The sequence below is a fragment of the Argopecten irradians genome, chromosome 2 (genome assembly GCF_041381155.1).
Source record: "Argopecten irradians isolate NY chromosome 2, Ai_NY, whole genome shotgun sequence".
Classification (NCBI taxonomy): Eukaryota; Metazoa; Mollusca; class Bivalvia; order Pectinida; family Pectinidae; genus Argopecten; species Argopecten irradians.
The window spans coordinates 60,767,929-60,782,503 of record NC_091135.1 but is presented as its reverse complement, the minus strand read 5'-3'; the positions used below and the strand labels follow the sequence as shown (position 1 = coordinate 60,782,503).

At 38.3% G+C, this 14,575-nt stretch overlaps 2 protein-coding genes and 1 pseudogene across 2 annotated transcripts in view; 1 reads left to right on the top strand and 2 right to left on the bottom strand.

The window, feature by feature from the left end:
* The window catches only part of LOC138316764 (uncharacterized), a 119,387-nt gene that overhangs the window by 41,978 nt on the left and 62,834 nt on the right, over positions 1 to 14,575 (top strand). The window lies entirely within an intron of this gene.
* Positions 2,837 to 4,532, bottom strand: LOC138317046 (uncharacterized; annotated as a pseudogene).
* Positions 4,534 to 5,564, bottom strand: LOC138312886 (uncharacterized). The gene has a single exon (XM_069253611.1). The coding sequence runs from the start codon at positions 5,562 to 5,564 to the stop codon at positions 4,599 to 4,601; it is 966 nt and encodes a 321-aa protein (XP_069109712.1). The 3' UTR covers positions 4,534 to 4,598.

Here is a 14,575-nt window from a genome sequence, read left to right as displayed (position 1 = left end):
TGGAATCTGTTATCTTAAAACCATGGTATAATTACCAAAGTAGGTTTTGATGGACAGATGCATACATAGAGCTGCCAGGGAGGAAAACAAAGTGATAGATTTTATTAAGGTCTAAAGTATAGAGGCACTACCAGGCAGGGGAAATTGGTTCTGTTATAGCTTGTTTATCATTGGGGCTCTGAAGTCATGGCTGCTACAGGCTGACACAGTGGACCACAGATAAGGGTGGTCACTAGCTAAATATTTAGATAGATGTCACACCACAGCTATGGCAAATGTTCTACTGTTTAATCATGTAAAAGGTTAGAAGTCAATAATAGTAACGATAAAGCTTTGCTACAATGAATCCCATGGGACCAGGAGAAATAATTTGTTACAACAGAAATTCTCTGTAGAGTTTCTGAGACTATAAAGTCAAAGGCTGATTGCACCTCAAATCAACATAGTTACTAAGCTTTCTCACAAATTCCAAAGATGTCATAGTTTTGTTATATGTTTCTCAAATAAATATAAATAAAGAGGAGCCAAAACTGGAGATTTTAATTTACTTTGAAACAAGCAGAAATTTATACCAAGCAGATTTGTCTAAAAAAGTTTTACTGTATTTTGTGAGGAATGGTTAAAATTTTTGTCTGTCATTTTGGATTCAAACAACCAACGTAAAAAGTAACATTTCTCCCTGTATAAATTCACTTTTATTATAATGGACCTATAAGCATGCTAGTTTAAAAGTGTACCAAAATGTTAATATTGCGCCTGACCTTGTGGATCTGACATTTGGCCCGTAAATTGCATGGGATGAATGGATAGTATTTAAGGGAGGTAAAATGATTCAGCATTTGCTTAAAAGTGTAAAAGAAATACAAAGTCCAGTTGTTCAGCATAAAAATATCGGTGCTCAGGAAAGAAAACCAGCTGACTTAATACCTTCAGCCAAATGTGCAGAAAATATGTTCCTATAAAGAAGATAAGGATTCTTGAGTTTCCTTTTAAATGTAAAAAGAAGAGTTGTTTGTTTCATTAGATAACATTTTAGAATTTCCTTTTTACATTAAACAGCTAATCAATCTGCATGGAATCTATTTCATATCCATTACAGTTTTGCGTGCTGCTATTGCCGACAGTAGTCAGAATCACCTGATTACCTACCCATCATGCAATACCAGGCCATCCTTCGTTGATGATTGTCTAGATACTTGTTGCTATGGTGACAGTTTTCCATTATCATAGTAATCACACTGAGTGAGGTTTGTTTACATGATATGGTCTGTCTCCAGTTTTATCTGTATCAATAGAAAGTTTTTACAACATTGAGTTACAGGAGTTGTAAATATGGCGCTCTCTACAACTGACAGGCAAAGCACATCAGTTTCTTTTCCTTAATCATATCATTTATAAATGATTTCAGTTGAAAATTAATATGTCTCTTCCATGGCAAGCTCGTGTGACTTGATTGATATAAATGACAAACACGTAAATTAGATTGAAAGTGGCCGTTTTATTAAAACGACGGATACATATCACTATGTATAAACAATATGTTTCATTTTACGTGTGAAATTACGTAATACAAAACTTAACTCTTCAAAGTTTTGTGCAAAACTATTAAACAAGTCAAAGATGGGAGTACAAAAAATGCCAGTAGCAAAAATGTATCATTACTAATGATTAAGTGAATACAATTATGGAAAACAAAACATTATCTTAACAGCCCTTACCATATAAAAAGGCGGTCTGAAGGGGAGGTGGTGGGAAAGAAATTTTACACACAATAGATTATTTACAACAGGCACTGGTTACAAATGAAAGACATTAATGTACAGACTTTGTTCCTCCATTGTTGTCCGTTTGAGATTGACCCTGCGATCAGCGTACGCTTTCTTTATGCAACGTACGTGCTAAAATTAGCCGTAGATTAATGTCTTTCTTAACCCAGTAACCTCTTCACCGCAGTCAGCATCAGCTACAGTAATGCTATTGAAATACGACTTGTAAACAAACAACTTAATTAACTTGACTCTTAATATACACATTTACTAACCGTAAATAACGTCAAAGCAATGTAACTGTAACATTCATAAAATACATTAAACAAGTTTAATTTGCATTTATAAATGATTTCAGTTGAAACTTAATATGTCTCTTCCATGGCAAGCTCGTGTGACTTGATTGATATAAATGACAAACACATAAATTAGATTGAAAGTGGCCGTTTTATTAAAACGACGGATACATATCACTATGTATAAACAATATGTTTCATTTTACGTGTGAAATTACGTAATACAAAACTTAACTCTTCAAAGTTTTGTGCAAAACTATTAAACAAGTCAAAGATGGGAGTACAAAAAACACCACAGAGATTACAAACCATATGTAGTCTTGTAGTATAAAAAAACAAAATACATAGGGTAGAAATCTCTTCCCCCATCCGCAGCCATGGGAAAGAATTATACCAAATAAAGCAAGGTGTGAAAAATATTACACCTGTACGAAAATGTATACCATATGAAAAATCAGAAAACTTTCTGACTGGGAATTCACATACAATGACAATGCCGATTTCAATTTAATGTCTAATAACTTCCCGACCCAATGACCGGAAGCCAATACATAACAACATACCTCATGATAACAAATGAAATAGAATTTGGCACGGAAGACAATTTTCATATTCGAAAACATTCAAAGTCATATTGTAATACTGTTAGTGAGACCCCTAATAAAGTAAACTGAACACAATTTTTAAAGATCTATCGACCCAATGCCCATAGACCGGATAATAACACATATACACATAAAATGCAAATGGTATAAAGCTTCAGCAAACAGATATAATACATTTAAGTAAAAGTGAACTAAAATTAGATCCATCGACCCAATGCCCATAGCCCTGCTAATAAGACATATACATGTAAATGCATATGGCACAAAGCTTCAGCAAACAATATACACTTTAGGTCCAATGACCAATGAAAAGTTCATAAATGTTGCAGCTACGACATGTTAACAAAAGACTCATGATGGGATAATTACATATCGAAAACCGATGGCATGCGAATGTAACGCTTAAATGCTGTTGAATGCCATCTTCCCATTTGCTGTGTTTCATCGTCTGGTACACCGCGTGACGACGCAGAGCTCGCTGCACCTATACGAAAACTATGAGTAGTGAAACGTAAATGGGCGAGACCCGCCCAAGATAGTGAAGCTTTAAAACATTTGTTAAAGTATGAATATGAGATAAATGTGACAGGTACACCCGGGAAACAGAATAAAGGACCCGACTGAGAACCCCTTACCTTTAGATACTGCTGAAGAGCTAGCACTGGGCAGAGATCATTATTTGGCTTGGAGGGAACAAAAACCAGTGTTATTGGTCTAATGTTATAATGCCCTTTAAAGGAACGGAATGATAATTCCATCTGCGTCACCAGACCATACTGATTTTTGGAAAACAGTATATCCTCAAAATGAAGGATATTGCCCTTTGATTTGTTCAGTGTCATTTCGCCTACTCGTAAAAATGCATGAAAAGCCAAAACATACATAGCTTTCAGTAGCTGGAACTGGTAAGCTGAGGATGTAGTATATCGCAAAGAAGCAACCAGTTTTGCAAGGATTTCCCGTGTAATATGCAAACGATTGTCAGCCTGGTACGTACCACTGTGTACAGAATTCAGCAATTTTTTATCAAAAATGACTGTGTTGGATCAGGATAGCCACTTATTTTGTTAACGTAACCGATAGCTGCAACATATGTTGAAATAGTAGCGGGTGAAAATTTCTGGACGAACAGGTTGGGAGCATGGGGATACCTTGAAAACATTTGTTTACAAACTGACATAACAAGGTATAGGCTCTATTATAAATGCGGTTAGTTTGTTCCGATGTTGCACACATTAATAACGATTGAACTGTATTGGTCAAATGTGCATGAGTTCGGGTGGTACTGGAGTTGGTTGGTTGTCCATATGAGGAGCCAAGAGACGGAAGGAGTCCAGCTGCAAACGAGACAGATGGTCACTTAATACATTACACCTGCCAGGGATGTGGCGCGAAGTGAACAAGATATTAAGTCTCATTGTGATAACTACTAAACGCCGGACCAGCTTCACTAGTGTCTTATCCTTACTCGTTTGTTTATTTATGATTTCTACCACAGTGTGATTATCGCAGTGAAAAACAACGCAATGGTTTATCAATTGAGGGCCCCATAGTTTTAGAGCAAGTATTACAGCAAAAAATTCTTTCACTGTGATATGTAATAAATGCCAATCCTTTGGCCATTTCCCGAACATCCACGATGCGTGAAAAACACCACCGAAACCTATATTACTTGCATCAGTATAAAACTCTAATTGCAGCGAAGTTTCCCAACGATCTGACAAAAACATAGATGTTCCATTAAAATAATCTAAAAATACTTTCCATGCGGCTAAATCAGCCCTAGCCTCTTTGTTTAGCCTTCGAAGATGATGTGGCTTTGTCAAACCACAGGTGAGATCAATTAACCGACAGAGAAATGGGCGGCCCGGTAGAACTACGCGACACGCAAAATTAAGCAAACCGATCAGGGATTTGAAGTTCCTTCAGAATCACTTTACGTCGCTTGGATAGAGAGTTAATGTTGTTCCGCATTTTAATACTTTATCCTGTGGAAGCCGTGCAACCATAGCTACACTATCCAACTCTATGCCAAGAAATGTCAAACATGTTGTAGGGTATTCAGTTTTACTATCTTTTATCGGAATCGCCGTCTCCGAACAGAAACCCAAAAATTCGGTTAAGTCCTTGAGGCATTGTTCAGTATTTGGGGGACCTACAAACAGGAAATCGTCAAGTACATGCACTACACCCGCTACTTGCAATTTATGTTCTAAAATCCAGTGAATGGCTGTGCTAAACGTTTCAAATAACCGACTTGAAATAGAACATCCCATTGGTAAAACGCGATCGTAAAAATATTTATCCTCAATTTTGAAACCCAAAAGTTCATAATCGTTAGGATGAATTGGTATTAATCTAAATGCTGATTCAATGTCTGTTTTCGCCAACAACGCCCCTTTACCATATTTTTTTATCAATTTTATTGCATCATCGATAGACTGGTATGTGACAGTAGAATTTTCGTGAGATATTCCGTCATTTATAGAAGTTCCTGCAGGGAATGATAAGTGGTGAATTACTCTAAATTCGTTGGGCTCCTTCTTGGGGACGAGGCCTAAAGGGGATACTTGTAAATCAGGAAAAGGCGGATATGAAAAGGGGCCCATACACCTACCGGAGTCTAATTCCTTACTTATCTTATTCTTCAAAACATCAATGTTTTCTAAGGCCGACCTTAGATTGTTACAAGTTCTAAAAGTCTGTGGCCCTTCAAATTGGAGATGAAATCCGTTTGTAAACCAATTTTTTAAAAATTGAAATTTTGATCGCAGGTTATCTTGCAGGTGATCGAAAAATATCTTAGTGTTTATAGGGGTTGGCAGTTCATTTTTGTGTAGATTTACGCTGTTGATTGTTTCCGGCCCCGTTTGACGACTGTTTGTCGGCGTTAGCATTTGAGGCGGAAGCGGTAGGGTTGTGACATTTTTTTGAATGGTGTTTCCCGCCACAGGCCCCACATCCATGGAAAAACTTACACCTGTTTCCCTTAAAACACTTTCCGTGTTTATCAAATGCCCAACACACAGCCCGTTTGTGTGTATTGGGTTTTTGACCGAGAAAGGGCTGCTGGGTACATAGATTTTTTAAACCTATAGCCGTTGCCTCCATGTAGAGCTCAGTATGTGGCATATGCCAAGGAATATGTGGATGAAGTTGACGCCACATACGATAATTAGTATCGTAAAATATTGCAGCTCCTATACCCGACCTCTTGTTCAATGTTTGAACGATATCAGCGTACTTCATTAATTCAGAAGCAGCGTTGGGGTAAGCCTGAACATAAATAGATACAAAAATGTGGAAGGCAGAAAGCCACTGCTCGATGGATTTTATCGATGCAGTTTTGGCTGCCTGGCATAACACAAGTTGTTGCCCTTGCATTTCAAACCCCATGGGCTCTTTCTCCTGGGAGTTGCGTTTAATTAAATGACCAAATTCAACAAATTTGTTTGCGAAAATTTTTGCTTTTGTTTTGGGGTCAACAAACATATCCAGAGGTCGGCTTAAGTTAATTGCATTAAACGAGCATGCATAGGTAATTAGGAGTCTCACCAGCTACATTTTGAAAAATATTAGGAAATGCCATTGGTGTTGTTGCTCTCTGATCCGCTGAACTGGCAGCTGCTCCAGGTCCCAAACTGACGGTACCGGTCATACTCATCGTGGGCGCTGATTGTTGAGATCCACTTGTCACATTGTTTAACGTCGCTGGGCCTGGTTCAATATTTGCTGGTGTGTGTGGCAACGTAGTTGGAGTATTGACTGGCGTGTGTTCATTTAATGAGGTATTAGCGGGGGATGGATTAATGGTAAATCCCGCATCTTGAATGTATGATAAAAATTGAGCCGCCAGTTCAGGAACCGATACGGGTGTTGTGCTAGGATGTGGAGGTGGCGGCGCCACGTTGGGACTTTGTCGTCTAGTACCATTGCGTGAAGGATCTCTCGATACCAAGGTATTATTGACCGCAGCCCGCCTTCGGGATTGCTGTACTGGCCCAGTAGAGCCGGAATTATCTGAAACAGAATTAATAAGGAAGTAATCCAATTCAAGTTGTCATTATGCTTAAGTATTCGGACTGTCCTATAATGATAACGTTGTATTCTGGAATTTGCCCGAAAAACTGTACGCCCAGCCATTTCTCCGGCATATGGGCGTTCTCCAAGTAATTAACCACAGCAATTATAATTATGTTACCGGGCATACCCCCGGCATCGGGCATACCCCCGATATCTGGGCATTCCCCCAGAAACTAACAACATAATTATCATTATGGCGTAACTTATATTTCCGGGCATACCCCCGGCATCTGGGCATTCCCCCAGGAAAAACAACAATTATAATTATGTTACCGGGCATTCCCCCGGCATCGGGCATACCCCCGATATCTGGGCATTCCCCCAGAAACTAAAAACATAATTATAATGATGACTGAACTTATATTTCCGGGCATACCCCCGGCATCTGGGCATTCCCCCAGGAAAAACAACAATTATAATTATGTTACCGGGCATACCCCCGGCATCGGGCATACCCCCGATATCTGGGCATTCCCCCAGAAACTAAAAACATAATTATAATGATGACTTTACTTATATTTCCGGGCATACCCCCGGCATCTGGGCATTCCCCCAGGAAAAACAACAATTATAATTATGTTACCGGGCATACCCCCGGCATCGGGCATACCCCCGATATCTGGGCATTCCCCCAGAAACTAAAAACATAATTATAATGATGACTGAACTTATATTTCCGGGCATACCCCCGGCATCTGGGCATTCCCCCAGGAAAAACAACAATTATAATTATGTTACCGAGCATACCCCCGGCATCGGGCATACCCCGATATCTGGGCATTCCCCCAGAAACTAAAAACATAATTATAATGATGACTTTACTTATATTTCCGGGCATACCCCCGGCATCTGGGCATTCCCCCAGGAAAAACAACAATTATAATTATGTCACCGGGCATACCCCCGGCCGATTTGCAGGAACGTCACGGCTGGTTATCTTAACTGTAAGGATCAATGCGCGAGATTAACTCAGAAACAACTATGATTTTCTATAGCCCTATCGTGAGACTTGGGCGGATGTAAACAAAACGCATGAAGCGCATGCGTATACTTTATCACGCCAAAGAACATGAATATTCATAGCCTTACCTCGTATCTGAATCATGCACACGCCCCGTTTCTTTTCGTAAGCCATACAGTACCGCTCCTCGTACTGACAGTGAGTAACGACGCATCCCTGTGTCATTCAAATGAACCCCATCTCGAGAAAGATGGGGGAAAATACCATCCTTTAAGCCTTTGTGACGCCAAAAATAGCATTGATACATTGTTTTACATCGTAATCGCAAGTTCATATTAATATTAGCTACAGCGGCGTTGTAATCCTTCACACGGACGTTTCTGGTATTACGACGATAAAACAATTGCATTAATCCAACTTTTGGCACGGAAAATCCTGATACGAGCCACTCAACAAGTGATAATAAATTACCAGTCAGTGATTCCTTGACCTCCGTAAAGCGTGGGCAGTCTAAATCATTACCCCCGATTTGTAACAAAACCAAATCAGGATTGATCTCCAGTAGCACGTCTGTCACATCGCGTGCATAAATGTCCGGAAACTTACCCCCATTTTTTCCGATCAAAGAAACACTGATATTCCTCGGATTTTCGTTAAACCCAAGATTTGCCCACAGACCTTCTAATGAGCGATCAAGACGTTTAACAAAACTGTGTCCAATAATCACAATTTTCGACATTTCAAGGAGGAACACATATATCGTAATACTATTGTGAACCATTCAAACACATATTAAAAGAAATTTTACACACAATAGATTATTTACAACAGGCACTGGTTACAAATGAAAGACATTAATGTACAGACCTTGTTCCTCCATTGTTGTCTGTGTGAGACTGACCCTGCGGTCAGCGTACGCTTTCTTTATGCAACGTGCTAAAATTAGCCGTAGATTAATGTCTTTCTTAACCCAGTAACCTCTTCACCGCAGTCAGCATCAGCTACAGTAATGCTATTGAAATACGACTTGTAAACAAACAACTTAATTAACTTGACACTTAATATACACATTTACTAACCGTAAATAACGTCAAAGCAATGTAACTGTAACATTCATAAAATACATTAAACAAGTTTAATTTGCATTTATAATCAACAGATGTATTCATATTATATATAATAAACTGATGTATTTACTGAGCTCTTTTTAGGTCATCTGACCCGATGGGTCAGGATGACCTTTTGTCATCATGCATCATCCGTGGTCATGCACAGTGAGCCATGTGTACACTTTTCATTCAACTTATTCTCAATAACCGAAAGGCCCAGAATACTGATATTTGGCCTGTAGTATGCTGGGATAAAGGGATACCAAGTTTGTTGAAATGAATGGCCTTTACCTTCATTCAAGGTCAAAGTGGTTGTATTTTCTTAATTGTTTGCCATTACTATATTCTTTGAGGTTACATATTGTGCCAATAGTCAGATGACCTTTAAGACCCATGGGCCTCTTGTTTAAACAGTACTTGTATATGTTCACCTGAACTTTGCGCTTATTCCTGAGTCCCAATATGGGAAAAAGAAAACAATCATCTTTATCAAACTATAAATTTTTTTTAAATTCAGCTATCTCTTGTCAATATCCACACTTCAGTCTCCAAAAACTTTTTAAATATTTCTAAAGTCATCATTAGTTATGTAAAGATTTTTCTTGAACCATTAGGAAATTTCAGAACACAAGAATCATATTAGCAATCAAACAACATTGATATATAGCAAAATATATAAACAATTTCATTTGAAGACACTACTGAAATCCCCATTTTACACACAACATATATAAATACCTCTTAAAGTCCAATATACATAACTTTTCAGTTTTTTTGTAATAACAAACATATACAATAAACAAACATTGTACCAATGACCTAGAATAAATATGAAAGACGTGTACCATGACATTATTCTGAACAGATAAACCTATGATATCGAACGGTAAAAAATTGTGTTGTAAACATATATACCTGCCATCTTGAAACAGCATGACAACAACCGAAACGTTTCATACACAGAATTTCCCAGATATTGTATTCGAATAACCGGAGGTCATGTAAAAAGTTTATTCAAATACACGGAGTTGAAAAACAAAGATAAAGAAGGAAAAAATTTGGACCGCAGAATTTTATTCAAATAACTGAAATATTCGAATAACCGTTATTCGATTAAGTGGAGTCCTCTGTATAGGCCTACAAGGACCTTGCACCAATTTAATCACCAGTATAAATGTATAAATAGAGATTGAACAGTGATTTGATTGCGTTGAGCACTGTTCAATCTATATATTTACATAATAAGTCTACTATTACGTCAAATTTAAAATGGTGATGGTTGCTAAGTTGGGTTTTTTCCTTCCTTCTGGAAACCTGGACATGACCTGTTAACCTAATGTTAGCTTAGACGCTCCCAGAATTATTCTCCGACAATCAGATGTTCTATATATTTAGGTGCGCTGAGTGACCGTACACACATACTGACGTGTAACTACTGTACGGAATTTCCCCGAACATTCCTGAGGAAAGCCCCCCCGGTTGTAGCCCCAAGTAGCAATTCATTTTGTTATTTATTACCGTTACAATGCTTGAACACATTTTTTGTTTTGATGTCAAATACATATATTTAATTTGATCTAATAGAAACTCTTTATTGTTATTTTGAAATCCATCAACTTATGACGCAAAATCTTATCGAAGCGCAAACTAGAAGCAGTCTGAACCTGCACTGCATTTCACTTTGTATGCATACGTCATTGCGTCATGTATGTATTATAATATCAAGTGTATGAACTGTACAGTAGAGACATGTTTTTTAATCCAACTTTTTTTTAATTAACGGACTCTATACACCAGTGATGCATATCTTACCTTAAAGAGAAAAACATATGTGTACTGTGCCTTTAAGATATTGATTGACAAAACATTAAGCATTCAAACCTTAGTAGCTACAAAGTTCAGCATTGGCTATTAACTCAAATGCCCTATCCTGCATTAGGAACAGCCACTCCAATTTCCTGTCTTGTCTTTAACAGTTACGCTATTGCTTCCTACCCTCTGATAGTATTTGTACTAGTTGGAATGCTCAGAACTTAATACTTCCAGTAGTATTAAATAACCCTTTGATTATATAGCCTCTCCAGTTAGATGCAGACTTTTTTGTAAGTAGACAGCAGGTCTAGCAAATTTTTATAATTCAGTCAGACCCGAAACAAATTTAATAGATCAAACTAGAGAGATCACAAAAGGTTACAGAGGACTGACATAGGTCACGGAAGACCAACAAATGTCATAGAGAACCAACCAAGGACCGAGAAGACCAATGAAGGTCGCTGAAAACGAACCAAGATCACATAAATTCCAACCAAGGTCATAGACAACCAACCAAGGACAGAGAAGACCAATGAAGGTAGCTGAGAACCAAACAAGGTCACAGAAATTCCATCCAAGGTCACAGAAAACCAACCAAGGTCACAGATAACCAACCAATTTTGCAAATAACCAACCAAGGTTACAGAGGACTGTCAAAGGTCACAGAGGACTGTCAAAGGTCACAGAGGACTGGCAAAGGTCACAGAGGACTGACAAAGATCACAGAGATGAAAACAAGGTTACAGAGGACCAATGAAGATCACAGAGGATCAGCAAATGTCACAGAGGATCAACAAATGTCACAGAGGATCAACAAAGGTCACCAAGGACCAACAAAGGTCACAGAGAAAGAACCAATAAAGGTTGCAAAGGACTAACATAGGTCACAGAGGACCAACAGAGGTCACAGGACCAACAAAGGTCACAGAGGATCAACAATTGTCACAGCTAGAGGACCAACAAAGGTCACAGAGAAAGAACCAATAAAATTTCGCAAAGGACCAACAAAGGTCACTGGACTGACAAAGGTCACAGAGGATCAACAAATGTCAGAGAGAACCAACAAAGGTTACAGAGCACCAACAAAGGTCACAGAGCACTAACAAAGCTCACAGAGCACCAATCAAGGTCATAGAAACAGAGGTCTGGGTGGATGAATCAGTGATTCGTGACATTCAAAATGGTTACACATATGCAAAAAACTATATCTTTCTGATACCAAACGGCGAAAAACTAATATTAAGTCTGTAGCATGCTGAGATGAAGTACTGGCAAGGCTATTTTAGTCAAAATATCCCAGTGGCTTGGTTGCTGTAAACTGAGCTAGGTATGTTCATTAGAAAGAAGGTGTATGGCGAGGGTCAGTGTGGTTCCTGGTATAGTTCAGACTACCCAACCGACTCAAAGGGTCTGATATTGCAAAGCAAAACAGGTATAGTGAAACATGTTTATAACAAACATGTGTATAATGAATTCATGGTTATAACAGTTATTTTCATTCCCGACTAAGGTTCCTATTAGATGTCTGTAATATGTGTATAAGGACCTATGTTTATAACAGAGGATTTTGTTGGTCCCCAGGGTTCATTAACACCATGTTCTACTGTATGCATGTACCTGCCGGTATCTATATGTCCAACTATCTATCCATCTTTGCTTTAATGAATAATTGATTTTGATACAATATGCAATTAATGCACATTTAATAAGTGTGAAACAGGGTGAAATTAGTTTGCCAGTACCAGCCTGGCTCGAACCCACAACCGCAGACTTAAAACCTACTACAGGTGCCACCATGAACACCATTCAGTTCTCCCAATTAAATCTCTCCAGAGTTATTGGCCTATATTTTGTCATGTGATCAGACCTTGTCAGCATTTTATTTTCCAATAAAGCTAGATGCAATAAACTTGATGGGTAGGTTCATGATAATCAAGCTGTAGTTAATGTAGGCTGTAGTCAGTTCTGTATGTTGTGACAAGTTATGGTATATACCACATCATTTTTAGACAGGTGTTTATTAATATTTTGTTAGTGGGGGCAGGTGATAATAATCGGCTTACAGTTACCAAAAGAGCAAAGTTGTCTACATATATTGATTTGTCACTCCAGATAGTGTCAGTAGTTCACCTATGTGATATAACATAAGAAGTTCTTTCTTAACTGAAAGGACTGTTTCATGTTGTCCATGATTTATGTCTTTGACCTTTTAGACTTCTGTATAACATGAAATGTTTGTGGCTACTTTCTGTGGTGGTCTGAAACTCCAAAGACCCTAAATACACTGGTTTTGTATTGCCACATACTGTAAAAGTGGAAATTTCCGCAGGTGGTTAATGTCACGATTTCCTTCAGTAGACTTTAAGTGTGGGGGTTAATTTTGTGATCTAATGACATTCGGTAAATTATGAAAATCTGTTTTTTTGCCTCCTTGATTCCTAATTGATGTACCTTACATTCTTATGGACGGTTTACTGTATGAATGTAAAATCTGAATACATATCATTACATCATACATTCGTAACATTAATTGTCCCTTTAGTCTGACCAATTTGACCTGTGCTTTCATACATATCTGCTGTGCAGCGACCTGTGAACAACTGGACGCGGGACAGGCTATCAGTCTTTTGTTTTCTTATCATATGTATAGGTATTATCTGTATAAATCTGTTGTGTGTTTGCTAATGCAAAGAGTTTTCCTACAATCTGCTATTATTGTATTCTTGTTCGGATGTCAACATGAAATCATTGTATATCGGCCAAGATAAAGTTTACTAGTCTAGATTACAAAAACAATTGTTTTATAAATCGAAACACTCACACACCAAATGGGTAAATCTTTCAAACTTCAAATTTGTTCCTACCTGTCACTAATGAAGTGTTTGATTAAGAAATAACATAAATCGCAAATGTGTTACTAATCCGCCTTCATGTTTGAATTTATTGTAAAGTTTACAAAATATTACAAGTGGGCGAAATTTTAGCAATCGAGCCAACTTCGCAAAATTATTGTAAATTTCCCCTTGCATAAATCTCCTGGTTTACAGTAGTAAAAAAAATATGCACTGCCAGGCTGAGCTTTTAAACACTGGAACTGAAATGCTCCACTTATTGAGCTATATTGTTGGTCTGGCCCTGATCTGGTCCAGAGCAACCTCCCTTATTATTGGACTATATTGTTGGTCTGGCCCTGATCTGGTCCAGAGCATTTTCCTTTATTATTGAGCTATATTGTTGTTCTGGTCCTGATCTGGTCCAGAGCATTTTCCATTATTATTGAGCTATATTGTTGGTCTGGTCCTGATCTGGTCCAGAGCAACCTCCCTTATTATTGGACTATATTATTGGTCTGGTCCTGATCTGGTCCAGAGCAACCTCTCTTATTATTGGACTATATTGTTGGTCTGATCCTGATCTGGTCCAGAGCAACCTCCCTTATTATTGAGCTATATTGTTGGTCTGGTCCTGATCTGGTCCAGAGCAACCTCCCTTATTAATGAGCTATATTGTTGGTCTGGTCCTGATCTGGTCCAGAGCAACCTCTCTTATTATTGGACTATATTGTTGGTCTGATCCTGATCTGGTCCAGAGCAACCTCCCTTATTATTGAGCTATATTGTTGGTCTGGTCCTGATCTGGTCCAGAGCAACCTCCCTTATTATTGGACTATATTGTTGGTCTGGCCCTGATCTGGTCCAGAGCAACCTCCCTTATTATTGAGCTATATTGTTGGTCTGGTCCTGATCTGGTCCAGAGCAACTTCCCTTATTATTGGACTATATTGTTGGTCTGGTCCTGATCTGGTCCAGAGCAACCTCCCTTATTATTGGACTATATTGTTGGTCTGGTCCTGATCTGGTCCAGAGCAACTTCCCTTATTATTGGACTATATTGTTGGTCTGGCCCTGATCTGGTCCAGAGCAACTTCCCTTATTATTGGACT

Excerpts from the sequence above, each read along its gene's own strand:
- LOC138312886 (XM_069253611.1), bottom strand. The coding sequence starts at position 5,564 with ATGCTAACGCCGACAAACAGTCGTCAAACGGGGCCGGAAACAATCAAC.